The following is an 18,979-nucleotide window of genomic DNA, read 5'->3' on the forward strand; positions in this document are numbered from 1 at the left end:
CACTGTGAACTACTATATTATATTACTCCGTGTAATATAGAGTCAGTAGGACTACTACTCAGTGTAATATAGAGTCAGTAGGACTACTACTCAGTGTAATATAGAGTCAGTAGGACTACTACTCAGTGTAATATAGAGTCAGTAGGACTACTAATCAGTGTAATATAGTCAGTAGGACTACTACTCAGTTTGTGCTCTCTTTCGATATCTCTCCCTCTCCATTGGATCCAAAGATCTTATTTTGTAACAGTGAATGTCTACATATAAATATCTACCCTCCTGGGATTGAGTTGACCTATATATAGCCAATAACCCCAGATGTACAATAAACATGGTCAGAGCATGAGAAAAGGCTGCTCTATAGTTAGATGCAACTGTTTGACATATTGCCTTTACAGAGTAACAGAGGCTAAATATTTCCATGACTGCGTTTCACGCTTCTGCCCAGTCTTTCCCTGATTGTGTTTCTATACAAAGTGTTGCTATACAAAGTCAGGAAGCTGCCTGCCCTTTGAGATTTAGTAAGACCTTGTTGAGATACACTATATATACAAAAGTATTTGGACTCCCCTTCAAATGAGTGGATTTGGCTATTTCAGCCACACCCGTTGCAATCTCCATAGACAAACATTGGCAGTAGAATGGCCTTACTGAAGAGCTCAGTGACTTTCAACGTGGCACCGTTATAGGATACCGCCTTTCCAACAAGTCAGTTGGTCAAATTTCTGCCCCGCTAGAGCTGCCCCGGTCAACTGTAAGTGCTGTTATTGTGAAGTGGACATGTCTAGGAGCAACAACGACTCAGCCGTGAAGTGGTAGGCCACAGAACTGGACCGGTGAGTGCTGAAGACGCGTGTTAAAACCGTCTGTCCTCGGTTGCAACATTTACTATCGAGTTCCAAATTGCCTCTGGAAGCAACGTCAGCACATCGGGAGTCATCGGGAGTTTCATGAAATTGGTTTCCATGGCCGAGCAGCCATGGTGAAGACGCGCGTTAAAACCGTCTGTCCTCGGTTGCAACATTTACTATCGAGTTCCAAATTGCCTCTGGAAGCAACGTCAGCACATCGGGAGTCATCGGGAGTTTCATGAAATTGGTTTCCATGGCCGAGCAGCCGCACACCTAGCGCAATGCCAAGATCACCATGCGCAATGCCAAGCATTGGATGGAGTGGTGTGGTGTAAAGCTCACCGTCATTTTACTCTGGAGCAATGGAAAGCGTTCTCTGAAGTGATGAATCACGCTTAACCAACTGTACAGTTTGGTGGAGGAGGAATAATGGTCTGGGGATGTTTTTCATGGTTCGGGCTAGGGCCCTTAGTTCCAGTGAAGGGAAATCTTAACGCTACAGCATACAATGACATTCTAGACAATACTGTGCTTCGAACTTTGTGGCAACAGTTTGGGGAAGGCCCTTTTCTGTTTCAGCATGACAATGCCCCCGTGCACAAAGCAAGGTCCATACAGAAATGGTTCGTTGAGATCGGTGTGGAAGAACTTGACTGGCCTGCACAGAGCCCTGATCTCACGCCCATTGAACGCTTTTGTGATGAATTGGAACGCCAACTGCGAGTCAGGCCTAATCGCCCAACATCAGTGTTCGACCTCACTAATGCTCTTGTGGCTGAATGGAAGCAAGTCCCCGCAGCAATGTTCCAACATCTAGTGGAAAGCCTTCCCAGAAGAGTGGAGGCTGTTATAGCAGCAAAGTTGGGACCAACTCCATATTAATGCCCATGATTTTGGAATGAGATGTTCGACGAGCAGGTGTCCACATTCTTTTGGTCATGTAGTGTACGTGAGATTACACCAGCCACAGGGCATTTCTCCAGCATCATGCTTTGGCATAAACTTGATCTAGTTTAGCTTTAAACAATTTCAATATTTGTTCATCACAATCTGTTCATAAAGACCTGGTCAACATGAAATGCATATTATAAAACATAAAAATATGTATAGGATTCTGTATACTTCAATACAGAATAATTGTATTGATTCTGTACTATTAACTTTGATTAAAACATTTGACTAGTAATTAATGCAGTTTAAGAATACAGTAGTAGTAATCTATGTTATAAAGAGAGAAAAACATGTACATTGATTTACAAATGTGAATAGAAGCTCACTATATACTATAACAGTTAATACTTTGGGATAATATGTCATAATCTAATTAAATGAATCGAAATGTGGTGTTATCTAAGCATTTATTCAGGATTTAAGTGAAATATCCCTGATCTTTGTCTTGAATAATATTTTCAGCAGGTGGAATCATTACCGTTATTCATTATACAGAAGAGCATTTTAATGTGAAATATTTAGCCTAAAGTAGGCTTATATTGAATATCAACTTTGTAAAATTAAATTAGGCTAATAAAAGAGAATGTTTTATCAGTGATAATAAATCTTATTAGGCTATATAAAACAAATATACAGCTCACAATTAAATAATATTAGCCAATGATACACAAAAATATATTTTTCTAATTAAAATGGCCTATAATATCACAAATATAAAATATAAAAAGCCTATTCATTTGGTATTAAATTCTAAAGTATCTCAAATAACTGGGACAAATAATAGGTTTACATTCGATGTTTCTGGAATTCGATGGCTGGTGTTTAAAAAAAGAAAGTTAAGTCAATTTGAATCAAACACTGAAATTGTATATGAAATCATCTTCCTTTTTTTAATCATGAAAATAATCTCAGTCATTATTTAAAGGATAATTTGATTTGACAAGAAAATAAGATACTCGAAATGCATGTCAAACAACCATACCTTGAGATGTATAGGTCTATAATAAAATGTGTGGAATGCTCATTTTATAGGCAGACAAAAAGAGAACGTATGGGTTGATAAAATATTTTCTATTGGCTCATGGTCTCCAATAGAAACGGTGATGCATTTATGAAGGGGCTGGGTTTGACACCAGCTGAGGCGGATCTCCAACATGATTACAGCACACACAGGGCTGGAACATAATTGATGACCTAATTGCAAAACAGGGGAACGACCGCGGAGACGCGCTCCACTGAAAAAGTTTACTTGTTCTCCCACCAGATTCCCCAACCAAACGCAATTGATGTGAGCAGAGGTGCATACGAGCACTTCTTTCCCACTGTCGCACCTTCACACTGCACTTATCCACCTTAAGTTTATTTTAATGAATGATTATCTCTCGCAATACATCTTTGGATACCTTGGCTACACCACGAACTCACCTCGGCACATCTTTCTTGAAGTCTAAACGCCACCAATACTTCTTCAACCACAAGCGCACTTGGAAAATACTCTGAACTTCACATTTCTTCTCTAACTGACGCTGAAGTAAACCTCAACATGTCTATCACAAGTCTGAAGTCTGATTCCGAGACGAATAACGTTTCCATAGAAGAGGAGGTAAGAATATGGACTTTTTTTGGGGTCAAAAGTTCTGTATTATGTCTTTGTTTGGAACGGGTTGTGAGCGTGGCTACGAAGTCTAGCCTGGAAGAGATGTAGAGTAGCATGCAAATAGTTTGCTCCCCAAAATTGCAGGCTAATTAATGATCAACTGATTCAAAGCACATTGCATGAGAATAAGGGTGTGAAGTTCCCTTTTAGTTATGGTTTTCTCACCAAAAAGTCGTTCCGAGTCCATTGGAAGCTCTGAAAAGGGTGTGCCTCCGTTTTTAAATGGACGTTATTTTTTGATTGCAAGTAACACAGGAATGTTTTTATTTTTCTTGCAAGGCTTGCTGTCTTTAAATTAGGCCTACAGTAGATTATTGTTGTGGCCATGTGAAATATTGTTTTAGACTATAGCCTAATTGCAATGACATTTGTGTTGTATTTCAGGATTTTATTTGGTTTGAACTCCCAAATCTATACAATTGCAATTATTACAATTGTAGATCTACAGGTTATACTTAATTTTCAGCATTTTAACATTTGTTTTTCAAATCTACGGTAGGCCTAATTTCAGGTTTCTGTTCTGTCGCTGTATGGACAGACCCACTTAATTTAATATACGGCGGATGAACTTCAGCTCACACGATCGGCACCTAACAGAACATGAGACTTTTATGCCATAATACACATTTCCGATCCTTATCTGATGTGTGGTCGGTAAAGAAATGTTCAATGTATTTCCAATCTTTCAGTGTATTCTTTTTTACTGTCCTCTCTGCACATTAACTGACGATCTACGAAATCCACTTGCTGTAGACTACATTTGATGTACATTTATTTTATTTAACTAAGCAAGTCAGTTAAGAAAATTCTTATTTTACGACTGCCTACCCTGGTCAAATCCTCCCCTAATATCCCAGAAGACGCTGGGCCGATTGTGAGCTGCCCTATGGGACTACCTATCAAGGCCGGTTGTGATACAGCCTGGGATCGAACCAGGTTCTGTAGTGGTACCTCTAGCACCGAGATGCAGTGCCTAAGACCGCTGTGCCACTCGGGAGTCTTTATCCCAATCACTTATTTAATTTTGATCCAGATTTCTGCCATATACCTTAAAGTATGGTTTTATTGCCTTAGCCTTGTATGATTTAGGCCTACACACACTTGATGCATTTTTTATTAACCTTCAACAAACATTCAATTGTCCAAGAAACCATATTGTTCTGAGGTTAAACCAATTAAAATCATTACATGAAATCTGTTTACAGTGAAGCATATCTTCTATTCCCTAGTCAGATGTTATAATTAGTCCAATGAATTGGGATGTGGCTAACAGTACGTGCCTTAAACTTGCATGGGAGTTCTGTCGCCAGAGCACCTGAAATGTTGTATCCGGGCTGTGTTTCGCAGGCGCGGGTCAAAGGAAGGAAATGGTGTCACACTGTGCACTGTTGTCCACCGCTGTTCCTCTGGCAGTCCATTGTGCTGCACGGGCCTCCCCACAGAGTGGGAACCAATGGCCCTTCTGTAGGCCTGTTTATTTCCTCAGCCACTGCAGGGTCCAATGGACAACATTACAGGCCCTTGTTGAATTCGCATGTGGAAATCCAACCCTTTCTCCCTACTAAATAATGGCTGCATTTACACAGGTAGCCCAATTCTGATTATTAAAAAAAAATATATATTATTCTTATGACCAATCAGACCACCTATGAAAAATATCTGATGTAAAAACATAATTTAATGGAAAAATGTTAGATTTGGGCAGCCTGTGTAAATGCAGCCTGAATCATGAGGGGCTGTACATCACTACTTTGTACTTAGATGGTCTCAAATTTGACATTCCTCCAGTACTCACAATTTAGGTGGTGTTTATTGTCGCCATAGTACATCCTTTGTTATTGTTTTTTTTATACTGCATGTTCAAGGATTTGGGCTGACATCTGGGGGGGCTTGAAGAGGGAGCATTCCTACAGTAGCCTAGTCATTGAGATGTTGCGGTATGGTACCAGGTAGAGTAGTGTTGCAAATAGATTTTTGTCCCACCACATCAAACGCAATCACAGTGCACAGGTTGAAATATCAAATTAACTCTGAACCAATTATATTAATTTGGGGACAGGTCGAACAGCATTAAACATTTATGGCAATTTAGCTAGCTTGCTGTTGCTAGCTAATTTGTCCTGGGATATGAACATGGTGTTATTGTACCTGAAATGCACAAGGTCCTCTACTCTGACAATCCACACATAAAACGGTAAACAGAATCGTTTCTAGTCATCTCTCCTCCTTCCAGGCTTCTTTTTCTTTGGACTTCATATGGTGATTGGCAGCTAACTTTCATAAGGTGCATTACCACAACCGACCTCAGTTCATATTTCAATCACCCATGTGGGCATATGTTAAAAACCAATGATAAGATGGCACGTGGGTATATGCTTCTATAAACCAATGAGGAGAAAGGAAGTGGCAGGACCTGCAGTGTGTTCTGTGCAATGATTGAATAATGTGTGAATTTATTTTGCGCAGCTCGCTCACGTGACCGGTGTGGTCAGCATGTAAGCAAGTGGTATTAATCTTTATTCAGTCAACTAGGAATAGGTTAGTCTGTTAGGAGATGAATGTAGGAACTGACATTTGTCCCGCACAGAGACTTTTAGAATTAGTGTTGATATTTCAAACTGCATCAGAGGTGGACAATCCTCCCCGGCCGTCGACCATCTGTGTGCAGGTTTTTGTTTTAGCCAAGCAGTAACGCCTGATTCCGCAAATGCTTTAAATCAAGATGGCGCTCCATTTTCAGGGTGAAGTTTATGTGCACGATATCCCATATGTAAACAAGTAGAACCTTGCCATTGACTACGTTCTTCAGACACGATTCATATATGTATGCATTATGCCATTTAGCAGACGCTTTTATCCAAAGTGACTGTCATGCTTGTCTATTTTATGATTGGGTGACCGGTTTCAAGCGCCATGCTCTACCAACTGAACTGTACAGGACCACTTTCCATACAGTCTTATCATCATGCTTGAATCTATTAATGTCTAAATATGGGTTTCCTATCAAATAAATGATATTTTGAATCCTATGCTCTGGACAATTTTTCAAGCCATCTAGCTGTATTTGACCTATCGGAGAGCATTAAATGTGCAGACGTAGAATGCTGATTAGTCCATTCTATCTATTTTGTTTCTATGCATTTACCCCTGTCCGATAGGCGAAACCCGGATTGATAACATTTGAATAAACAGGGCCTTGGAGATGCACTATACAGTTTATTGTTTTTGTTTTCCAGGTACGAACACTTTTTGTTAGTGGCCTGCCAGTGGATATCAAACCTCGTGAACTGTACCTGCTGTTCAGACCATTTAAGGTAAGCATGAGATTAGTTTCCGAGGCGATGGAAGAATTTGGCCTCCGTATTTAACTTGTTGTCCACTGCAACGGAGACTGCAGACAGTTACTCCTGTCATTGGCTCTTCTGTTCTGTTTCCTGCATTTTATATTAAAACATTTCATAATGAGAATAAACCAAATGCATATCAGTAGTATTGTCATTGTAACAGAATGTTTTAACAGACAGCTTCTTCATCGGGTGCCAATGTAGCTACCTTAGTTTGACGTTATTACAAAGCAGATGCCCATATGATTAATTATATATTGTTATTGCCTTCTTACAATACCACAGGACTCCAGAAATATTGAAAGTAGTAATGCTGCATCACTGTTCATCTACACTACATTGTATATTATTAATCAACATGTACAGTTTCAATAACCCTTCCTCCCTGACCAAAATGGAAGTGGTATCCCTCACACATGGATGGTCTGGTGGAATGTGTAAATGAATAGCACTGCTATTGGCCAACTATCCCAGTGACCCAACTCCCCTCCAGGTCAAGAAGATTAGGATTCTTCCATTTCCTTTCATGTGTGATTCATGACAAGCTTTCAAAGCAGTTCTATGAAATCACTGAAACCAGTCCATTCTCTGCCTGTTTTCATAGATTAGATTCCATTGGATATATTGTTTGTCAGACTGGTTGTAGTCTGTACTATCTGTTGTATCATTCTGTATATTGGATCTGAAGCTTTATTTTGGCAATCGACCTCTCAACCCTTCCAGCTTGCTTTTTCTACACGCAAAGATATTGTAGACAGGTTTTTTGTCCTGGAAAAAACACAGGCCCACATGCTTTATAGTGATTTGTATGAAGCAAAGTAGATGGGATTTAGCTGCCTCCGTTATTAGTTGTATGCTTTTAGTGTTACATTTCTGTTGAAGGTGGTTTGCATTTCCTGACAGGACGAAAACACTCCGAACCTAACATCGTCTTAAGTTGTTTAATTTCCCCATGTCTGTATATCAGGATTAGACGACTTCTCTCTCATCCATCAATACCACAGTCAGGCTAAAATCTCCTACATTCCCCAGGAATCTGACTCGTACTGACATCCAAACCAAAGATTTCTTGGCCCATTTTAAAACGACTAAGAATGATTCACATGAGTAATTCACTGGTTGTTGAACAGCATATGAAGTTGGTTGAAAGATGTCAACAAATGGATTAGTTCAGGAGAAGGCTGGAGCATCATTTAACATTAAATACAGTTGGACCTACGGAGTAAAATATAATGGGTTCCTTTAAAATGAGACAAATACCTAATTACAGGTCTGGGGATTTCTCCAGTTTTCTATCAACATATCTGAGTGGAGTGCATGTCTGGCTTCCTGCATGTGACTTCATCGTTGTTAATGGGATGTCTTTTCTTACAGGGTTACGAGGGTTCACTGATTAAGTTGACTTCAAAACAGGTGAGATGCTTTCTGTTATTACTATAGGGGACTCATGGCCCCAAATGAGGGCTTTATGAGGAGAACACCTTGGATTGAGAGTGGCATTGTTCAGTTTTCCTACCACCATTTGGGTAATCAAAAAGTGGTACATGGCTAATTAATGTAGGATTGCTAACATTGGTCTAGTTAAAACTTTTTCAATAGGAAATGACCTTCCCATGCTGTTGCCGTGCTTTCATCTTATAATATTAAACCTATGTGGTTTAGCTTCTGTGAATTGTTTTGTAACTTATTGAAAAAGTGATTGACTTATGTGATCTGTCTACGCTCGCCTTGTCTAATGCATTTATGATTCAGTCCCATTGTATTCTGACCATTTACCTGAAGTGTACTTGGGCAGTGTTCCTGTGCTAACCTGTTGAGGTGGACATTAGGGGCCCTTTGTCTCAGTGTTCTCTCCTCTCTTCCAGCCAGTTGGGTTTGTCACCTTTGACAATCGGACTGGAGCCGAAGCTGCCAAAAACGCACTAAACGTAAGCATCAGACCAGGCGGACAGCTGACAGTAGCCGTGAATAGTTGTAATGTCTTCATCCACCCTGGACACAAGGATGATGCCCAAAAACGTGTTGCTTTGTTTCTTTCTGTGGTATATAGCTACATGGTAATGCTTTACGTAAAGCCTGCATTGTGCTTAATAACTTGGTATAAGCCTTTTTAGAAGTCTTCTATCATTAGAAGATTAGACCTAAAGGTGGCATACACAATCATTATGTAATCGAGTCATACAAAACAGAACTGTCATAATGCAGGCTTTATAAGTTAAGAGTTATGCTACATTTTTGACTCAACCTCTTCTGTCCTGTTTCTAACCTTTGAGGTATGGTTGGGGGGTTCACTGCTGGGCTAACGGAGTTCCTCTGATCACTCAAACAAAGCATTTTGTCTCTTACAATTCAAGGGCAGGGCCATTTTTGGAAACAGAGACCAGAATCCTGTAGACTTACGGTAGTTAACTTTGGTATAATTGGACACATCTTTCGTAATACGTTATAGCTCTCCTAATTTGCATATCACTGCTTAGCCATATAAATATATCCTTATAGAGCTACATTGGTAGTGTTTTGAACACCTTCTGTAATATAACTTCTTATTCTGTCACTACGTAGCCACATTGGCTGTATCGAACACAGCTCTCATAGCATAGTCTTCCTTATAGGAACATCACAGCCTGTAGCCACGTAAGCAGTCTCGCACTCACACACACCAACATACTCACCTGCATGTGGGCACAATGCTTAGGGCACAGAAACACAACCAGGGTCAACCACCTCCAAGGCCAAGTCTTTCACAGCTTCCTCTCCTCGTTTCCTTCTCTCCATCATGAAAGGGCTCAATATGGTGGAAGTAATGTGCTGAGTACCTACCCAAACCATGTGTCCTTAAGTAGTCATGGAGAGGAGCGTACTAGTGCCCTGTGAGACTACTTAAAAAAAAATGCATCCTTCCACCTTTTCCACTTTGTTGTCACTGATCTGATGCGGTTGGATTGGTCAAGACAAAAGGGAAACTTAACTTTTCTTATCCAGTCACGTATAAGATCAGTGGTTACCTTGATGAAGGTGGGGGGGGGGGGGGGGGAATATGCATTGGACAAGTATTGGAGCGGGGCCAATGGAGAGGGGGTCATGTAAGGCTGTTGACACACTTGCCCTAGGCCTGGACTCACCTAGGCCACCTTTACAATACTGTGTCCCCGTCCCGTCTCTCCTCTCAGGGCATCCGTTTTGACCCCGAGTGCCCCCAGACCCTGCGGTTAGAGTTTGCTAAAGCCAACACGAAGATGGCAAAGAGTAAGCTGATGGGCACACCGAATCCCACTAATATCCACCCTGCTCTAGGAGCTCACTTCATTGCACGGGACCCATGTAAGTTGTTACGGCTTCACAACACCACTCTAGCCTCGACCCACACTCTCACCACTGTGCCAGTTATTCCCCCTTTTCTCTTGCTTGGCGCGTTGCAGTGAACCCAACAATTGGGTGAAATCTAACAACTGAAGACTAACTCACCCGCCACATGCATGAGTCATCGGACTGTAGAGTTTAATCAAAAAAAATTATTCAATCCAGAATTTCTACAGTATCTGTGTTAGTCTGACTCGGCCTAGACTGCAGGTGCCCCCTCTCTTGCCCATCCACCTGCTTGTTGCCACTGGATTGAAGGGTTGGCACTGGAGGGCCCTGGCATTAATGACCTTAGTGATGTTTAAATGGTACTGGGATGACTTCTACCGGGTTTAGTTATATTGTTTCCACTTAAAGATCTACAATGTTATGACTGTAATTGCGTAACTTCGCTGACTAAGTCAGCCCAACATAAATACTTCATACTTTCTATCAGGAATATTCACGCAAAGAGGAAAGCAAGACAATGACGTTTCTACTTTAACTTTACAGTTCACATGTACTGTATAGTGGATTCCGTAGGGTTTTGAGTGCAATGTTCTAGTTGGCGGAGATTTCTGCTCATTCAGTTAACAGCCTCTAAGCACTACTGATAATGTCAATGGGGGCATTTGAACAAATAATTGTTATACCCAAATACTGTTTCCCCGGCCCTTTTACCTCCTGCACGTTTCCAGATGACCTGACGGGGGCGGCATTGATTCCAGCGTCCCCGGACACGTGGACCCCGTACCCCCTGTACACCACGGAGCTGACCCCCGGGCTCCCTCACGGCGCCTTCGCCTATCCTGCAGCGGCTGCTGCTGCTGCAGCCCTCCACGCCCAGGTAGGGGACCAACTGGTCTCTCTTCCCTTTTGTCCTTCCATCTCTCCACTCACTGCAGTTCAGTAAGAATGGAAGCCAATAGGCCCGCCCTTGTGCTCTTGACATTCTCCCAGAGACTCATTAGCCCAGTGCCAATTCAATGCCTTGACGCCATCCTTAAAGGTCGACTCAGCACAACAACGCCATCAAACACGTACGCATTGACATCTTCAAGTGTGAAGTGTGATGTCCACTGGGATGAACTGTTAGTTGCAATCTTGGCAGATCTGAATTTTGTTTTCTGTGAAAAGGATATTGCCCCGCTATGTGTATAATATCATATAGTCTACCTTTAACGCTCTGTTAAGCTTCAAACTGACTTATACCACAGAGGAAGTTATTTCTGACTCACTGAACTACTAGCATCCCCTTCTCTGTTCTCTACACTGGTAGCATCCCCTTCTCTGTTTTCTACACTAGTAGCATCCCCTTCTCTGTTTTCTACGCTAGTAGCATCCCCTTCTCTGTTTTCTACGCTAGTAGCATGCCCTTCTCTGTTCTCTACGCTAGTAGCATGCCCTTCTCTGTTCTCTACGCTAGTAGCATGCCCTTCTCTGTTCTCTACGCTAGTAGCATGCCCTTCTCTGTTCTCTACGCTAGTAGCATGCCCTTCTCTGTTCTCTACGCTAGTAGCATGCCCTTCTCTGTTCTCTACGCTAGTAGCATGCCCTTCTCTGTTCTCTACGCTAGTAGCATGCCCTTCTCTGTTCTCTACGCTAGTAGCATGCCCTTCTCTGTTCTCTACGCTAGTAGCATGCCCTTCTCTGTTCTCTACGCTAGTAGCATGCCCTTCTCTGTTCTCTACGCTAGTAGCATGCCCTTCTCTGTTCTCTACGCTAGTAGCATGCCCTTCTCTGTTCTCTACGCTAGTAGCATGCCCTTCTCTGTTCTCTACGCTAGTAGCATGCCCTTCTCTGTTCTCTACGCTAGTAGCATGCCCTTCTCTGTTCTCTACGCTAGTAGCATGCCCTTCTCTGCTCTCTACGCTAGTAGCATGCCCTTCTCTGCTCTCTACGCTAGTAGCATGCCCTTCTCTGCTCTCTACGCTAGTAGCATGCCCTTCTCTGCTCTCTACGCTAGTAGCATGCCCTTCTCTGCTCTCTACGCTAGTAGCATGCCCTTCTCTGCTCTCTACGCTAGTAGCATGCCCTTCTCTGCTCTCTACGCTAGTAGCATGCCCTTCTCTGCTCTCTACGCTAGTAGCATGCCCTTCTCTGCTCTCTACGCTAGTAGCATGCCCTTCTCTGCTCTCTATGCTAGTAGCATGCCCATCTCTGTTCTCTACGCTAGTAGCATGCCCTCACAGCCCCTCATTGATTCTCACTAGAGAATTGCCCCACTGCTTCCTAGGTGTCTGGGCCTGAAAGCTGCAAGTGTGACAGGAGGCTTTAATGCATCCCCACCTTCAGAGTTCACTTCCTTCCTGTTAAGTCCATATCCAGCCTCACACAGTAGGGCCATTAGGGAGAGGAGACCATAGAGATCATATTAAATTACCTTTTCTAAATCGATGGAGACACTCCTACCAAGTGGTGGAAATGGACTTCACTCAGGAATACCCAAGTAGGGAGGTATGGGGACAGACTGATGGAGGTATCGCCGGCCACATAGTTTACACCTGGAATCCAGGGGCCACAATCTGTAGGATAACATTGAAACGTTACATCTGTTCATTACATTTCTAGCTGCAATTCGGCTTCATGTCAGAGGCGTGTTCTTTATATATTTCTATCCGAACCTTCAACAATGTTGTCCCCTGTTGAACGAGGCCCTGTTCTAAGTGGGTTCCCCCTCAATTCCACCACTGCTTCTCCCTTCAAGTGAGACTCTTGTGAGGAAACTAGCCCATGATAAAGAAGCCAGCTATAGGACCCTTCAACCAGCCTTTCCATCTGTGTGCTGTAGGAATGCTCTCACTGAAAACTGAGGCAGAGAACACTGTCTGAAGTCCTGCCATTGCTAGCTAATTGCGGTCTAAGTGCTGGTGTTATGGTACAATGGGCTACACTGCTGTAGTCAGGCCCGGCAAGAAGAATGGAAACTTTCTGCCACGGGTCATTTGAAGTTCAACGCCAAGCTTACTTGTGTAATGTATGAACATGGTGGAGTGTTACCCTGTGAAATGGGCAGCGATTGTGTTTGTCATTGGGTAAAACAACCTCAGAAATGTGTGGTATTTACTGGGAGAAAACTGTCAGTGATGACAATCTTCTTTGGCGGTGATAACTTACTGTCCACGTCCTTGATTGGAACAGAAGCTTTTCTGTTTGAAATGGAAAGGAGAGTTCCTAATTGCCATCTGATGAAAGATTCCTCAAATGCTCTGAATTTGCTCCAGCCAACACTCCTGTCGGATGAATGAGGGAAATACACTTAACTTCGTATATTTGCCAAACCACCAATGAATTGTAAGTCTCCAAAACCACCCTGTCATGGTCAAATTTCAGGTGTCTTTTGTTTGAAAACCTAAGGCAATAGTTCATACTTTGTATATGAGTTGTTCCTGTCAATTTGTACTGTCATGGTGTACCTGTTTGACTTCATTTAGTCCAACCAAACTAGTTGGACCAGAAGTATGGAAAGGTAGTTGTCAATCCGTTGCTTTTAAGATGGAAATGTTGATCACATGGAAATGCGACAAGCAAGCTATTCCATGAATGTTGTGTTCCGATACTGTTCATTGTCATAGGGCAGCTGTGACCCACATTCCTATGGTCTTTGAATGACCAGTGCTTAAAGGGACAGTTCATCCAAATCTCTTAAATGTGTTATCCTTTTAGAGCTTTTCAATAGGTGACAAGACTTCAGTCAACAATTAGGATAATGTTAATTTATTTCCCTTTCTGTATAAAGTCTTGTTTCCTACAGTCCTCCTGCTGGGAAATCTCACTGGATGCGATCAATTATTGTCTGACTATGGTTTCTTTGGTCTCTCTAGATGCGCTGGTACCCTACTCCATCTGAAACTAACCAGCCAGGATGGAAGTCCCGGCAGTTCTGTTAGATATTTAGTGAGTATCTTTATACAAGTGCTTTCATCAAAGGTTTTTCAGAACATACCATATGGATTACATTAAAATGATTGAAGATGACTTGTTGTCCAATTTCCCCCTTCAGATGTATTTTGGGAACCATACCTTCTCCGTCCAGTTGAAGGGAGGTTTAACTGAGCTCGTCATTAATTTAATCAGGTTTATTTAATGGACAAATGTGCATTACAGACCTATTCATGTTCTCTGGAGGGGTCTGAACTGACAACCTTGCCATCGACAGATTGAGCTGATTCCTTTCGGCAACTATTCCGGTACCATCTTAGCACTTCCAAACCTCACGTGAGCCAAGTAAACACCATAGGTCATTATTTGCTGAAGAGAATAACATTCTGAAGAAGTTATACATTATTAAGCAACTCCTTGGGTTATGGCCTAGAGAGCTAAGAGTTCAGTCATTGCATGTTGAAGTATTTTTGGCATGAATTAGAAAGCAGAGTTCTGTGTCCTTGTTTTTCTTAGTGCTTGTGTTGCTTCTTTATCTGGACCTAAAGTCTAGACAATGAATCCCCTTTGCTTCCTGTGTATTCCTGGTCTTACCTGTGAAAGATGGACTGTTGTGTAGATGGCTCCTCTTGCATGGACCTTTTAGAATGCACCCCTAGGTTCTGACAATCCCAGTCTCTCCCAAAATATCAATGTCTATAAAGAGTATATTTGAGCAAATGCAAAGTACAAGTATTTTTGTACTTTTGTTTAATGTATATTTATGCATTTTGTGCTACTAAATAATGAACGTGTTTGTTTAGGAGTATTTTGTGTTTTGGTGTTTTGATCTATAATCCTGTAAGTACTTTAAAAAAGTGCAATTGTATTTGTTTGAGGGTCTACTGAAATATTCAAGAATTCTAACAGTGGCCCATGTGCCATTTGGACTGCTAAGAAATTAATTGCTGTAAAATGTTGATTATTCAGAATGTGAAACTGGACTACAAACATGAAGGGGTTGCTTTTGGAAGCCATTATTTTAATGGTTTAGCAGGATTAGGTGGTTGGAGAAATTTAAGTTTGCAGTTTAGAAAACATTTGTCTCTGTATCTGCTGAATATGAGATGTACAACTGTTCCCATTTTATGAATTAAACAAAGTGAATGCAATTATTTTTCTGATTGAATTAACCAGGTCTAAACTATGCACGTCCTTTGTGTTATGCCTAAACTATGGTTTTGCTGACTCCACTTTACAGTACATCAGAGCTTAATTTCAGATGTTTCCAGGTTAATTATTCATTTTAAACGTACTATTATATTAGTCTCTTTGTACCAGTAGAGCTGAGCTACACCACCCACTCTGCCCTCTGAAGATGTTATGTTTCTGCCCAACCAAGCATGATGGCTTCTCAAGGGATTAAGTGGCCATTTTCAATAGAACCAGCTGCTTATTTACATTGGGTGATGCACTGCTGGGATTCTGTCCATTTTCATGGTCTGTTTTGTGGCCAGAATAAGCATTTATGGTATTCAATTAAATTTAGGCTTATGACTAGTTAATACTTTCTGGACCCCAGGAAGGGTAGTTTATATCATTTGAACAATGATAAGTCTATGAAACAATTTAATGTCAAAGCTAAGATGCTGACTTGTCAACACAAACTAATCCACATTGGGCAGAAATGAGAGTACCAAACTGCCTTTCCTGGCATGTTCAGTCAATACAAATATTGGTTGTAGGCATTCTGGCTCTAATGACTAGTCGTCTCAATGGGTGAAACTGATTTCAGCAGCATACTTTACACAACCTTGGATGTGGTTTGTGATCAAACAGGATGAAACATAAAAAGCAAAGAATCAGTAGCTTGCCCCACATTACAGCAGCTTGACCTTCAGGGGAAACGGGACATAACACACGACCTGTGCTTTTATGCAATAGAGTTGATTTGACAGGATATCGATGATGCCTGCTGTGACATCATGCATGCTATGGATTAAGGACAGATGGGTGCTTCGGCGGCCATCTTCTGCACCAACCAAATCTGAAAGTAAAAGGTAGAGCAGGTCAAAAACATCCGACAATGAAGTGTTGTGATCAGTGAGCAATGAACAGAATTCTGATTGGTCATTCAAAATCAAGTGTTTGTGAATGTATCAATGAAATGGTCTTCTGTAGATTTGTAACTTAGGCCTATTTGAATTAGTATGTTTGTAAACGGATCACTTTCACAACAGGTATAAACAATTTGATATTAGCAAGTGTGACAGATTTAATGATGTGCATATAGTTTTAGTTCCCCATTACAATAGCAATGAACTGACATACAGTACTATAATGAAATAATTCACCATATACCATTAATGATGAATAAATTATGATTGAATGATAGATGGGTGGGGTCACAGGCTAAAACAAGAACATACACAAAAACAAATTATTTGTATCGGTGCTGAATGTACTGTATACACGTGCATGTGGGGCGGCAGGGTAGCCTTGTAGTTAGAGCATTGGACTAGTAACCGGAAGGTTGCAAGTTCAAACCCCCGAGCTGACAAGGTACAAATCTGTTGTTCTGCCCCTGAACAGGCAGTTAACCCACTGTTCCTAGGCCGTTATTGAAAATAAGAGTTTGTTCTTAACTGACTTGCCTTGTTAATTAAATGTTTTTAAAAAATTTATGTTTTTTTGTATCATTAGATACTTGTTTGAATAGGTTAGACTAGAGGTTGCCCCTGTAATATAACAATTGAAATTTCCCTTATGGTGACATCCATTGGGGGAAATGTACATTATTCATAACCACTCAGATAGGCAGGTTTACATAGGGAATGTTTTGGCATGGTGGTCAATGGCCAACAGTCTGCATTTGAAAGGAAAAATGAATAGTTTAAAGTTGTATTTGTTGCATGCACAAGTACAGCACCAGTACAGTGAAATGTTTAACTTGCAAGCCCTAACCAAAAGTGAAATAGTCACAATAGTGACAAGTTCCAAAGCAACTACAGATACTTATACAAATCCATGAGAGAGGAACAAGTGCATAATCTACATGTATGCAGTCACACAAGAACAATGTTCACTTTAGTAGAGTAAGCATGCCCCCTTGTGACAAACTGAAGTAATAAAATGTGTTCTGGTGTTGGCTGACTCCATCTGTTAACAACCTGTAGAATCCACTCCTTGGCACATGAGTTCATCTGAGAGGATTGGATATGGAGGATATTCAGAGCCGGTCCTGACCCCCCTGGGGCCCTAAGAAACAATCTGCTAAGGGGCCCTCCTCCCTGTCCTCCCTGGGGCCCTAAGAAACATTCTGTTAAGGGGCCCTCCTCCCTGACCCCCCTGGGGCCCTAAGAAACATTCTGCTAAGGGGCCCTCCTCCCTGACCCCCCTGGGCCCCTAAGAAACAATCTGCTAAGGGGCCCTCCTCCCTGTCCTCCCTGGGGCCCTAAGAAACATTCTGCTAAGGGGCCCTCCGCCCTGACCCCCCTGGGGCCCTAAGAAACAATCTGCTAAGGGGCCCTCCTCCCTGACCCCCCTGGGGCCCTAAGCAACAATCTGCTAAGGGGCCCTCCTCCCTGACCCGTGAGAACATGTCAACCATTGTCCATTGCCACACAGTCACACCTGACACTTCAGTGCTCCCACTACAATCCTCCCTCCTTTAAAACTGTTTGCTCCATCTGTCGGTCTAAGAATAAGTAGACCTATACAGAACAGACTGAGGTATAAACAAGCCATATTTATTTAACATAATATTTTCTATAGAATCTTAAGTGAATATTAACATAAATAAGAAATTGTAGAAAATAATAATATATAACACTGAGCTTTGGCTCTGCTCCCTGGTAATGAGTCCAGTCCTCACAATATTATACAATTAGCTTTGTCTGTACAATGTAAACATAAGCCTATAGGCTCTGGCTGCAGCTATGTGTCTTAAAATAGTAAAATAAAACCTATACAGCTGTGTGATTAACTTTGGTTTCCTCTACAGCCTGGGCATTTTCAGCATCAGCATGGACACCAGTCGGTCTGGACACCAGTCTGTCTGGACACTAGTCTGTCTGGACACTAGTCTGTCTGGGCACCAGTCTGTCTGGACACCAGTCTGTCTGGGCACCAGTCTGTCTGGACACCAGTCTGTCTGGGCACCAGTCTGTCTGGACACCAGTCTGTCTGGGCACCAGTCTGTCTGGGCACCAGTCTGTCTGGACAACAAATTCTTATTTACAATGATGGCCTACCAAAAGGCAAAAGACCTCCTGCGGGGACGGGGGCTGGGATTTAAACATTTAAATAAATTAAATTAAAATATAGGAGAAAACACACATCACGACAAGAGAGACAACACAACATAAAGAGAGACCTAAAGACAACAACATAGCATGGTAACAACACATGACAACAACATGGCAGCAACACAACATGGCAGCAGCACAGGGTACAAACATTATTGGGCACAGACAACAGCACAAAGGGCAAGAAGGTAGAGACAACAATACATCACATTACACAAAGCAGCCACAACTGTCAGTAAGTGTCCATGATTGAGTCTTTGAATGAAGATATTGAGATAAAACTGTTCAGTTTGAGTGTTTGTTGCAGCTCGTTCCAGTCGCTAGCTGCAGTGAACTGAAAAGACGAGTGACCCAGGGATGTGTGTGCTTTGGGAACCTTACTACAAGGGGATTTGAACTTTTGAACTTGACATTGGCGAGCAATTTTATATGGTTGGCATTTCAAACTGTTGTTAGTCGAATGCTGTTGCTACGGAAAAGATATCACCCAGACACTATAAACTGCAACAGTTGTAAGAGTCAGGCGTTAGATATTCAACATTATGTGTCAGCATCACCAATCTGTTATGGGTTCTAAAAGTCTGAAATGTTTATTTAAGCAATAGGCCCGGGGGGGGGGGTGTGGTATATGGCTAATATACCACGGCTAAGGGCTGTTCTTACGCACGA

At 41.8% G+C, this 18,979-nt stretch overlaps 1 protein-coding gene across 2 annotated transcripts; it reads left to right on the forward strand.

Moving 5' to 3' along the window:
- The first annotated feature begins 2,945 nt into the window (after window positions 1-2,945).
- Window positions 2,946-15,178, forward strand: LOC109876450 (RNA-binding protein with multiple splicing 2-like). 2 transcript variants are annotated; one of them, XM_031812709.1, is made up of 8 exons: window positions 2,946-3,405; window positions 6,696-6,773; window positions 8,178-8,216; window positions 8,669-8,731; window positions 9,974-10,124; window positions 10,841-10,989; window positions 13,967-14,039; window positions 14,146-15,178. In XM_031812709.1, exons 1-7 carry the CDS (start codon window positions 3,346-3,348, stop codon window positions 14,030-14,032), a joined length of 606 nt encoding a protein of 201 aa, XP_031668569.1. In that variant the 5' UTR covers window positions 2,946-3,345; the 3' UTR covers window positions 14,033-14,039; window positions 14,146-15,178. The 2 variants fall into 2 exon arrangements, with proteins under 2 accessions (XP_031668569.1, XP_031668570.1); XM_031812710.1 differs by having other exon boundaries at window positions 14,250-15,178.
- Window positions 15,179-18,979: the final 3,801 nt, after the last annotated feature.

Source organism: Oncorhynchus kisutch, unplaced genomic scaffold, assembly GCF_002021735.2.
Source record: "Oncorhynchus kisutch isolate 150728-3 unplaced genomic scaffold, Okis_V2 Okis03b-Okis08b_hom, whole genome shotgun sequence".
NCBI classification, from domain to species: domain Eukaryota; kingdom Metazoa; phylum Chordata; class Actinopteri; order Salmoniformes; family Salmonidae; genus Oncorhynchus; species Oncorhynchus kisutch.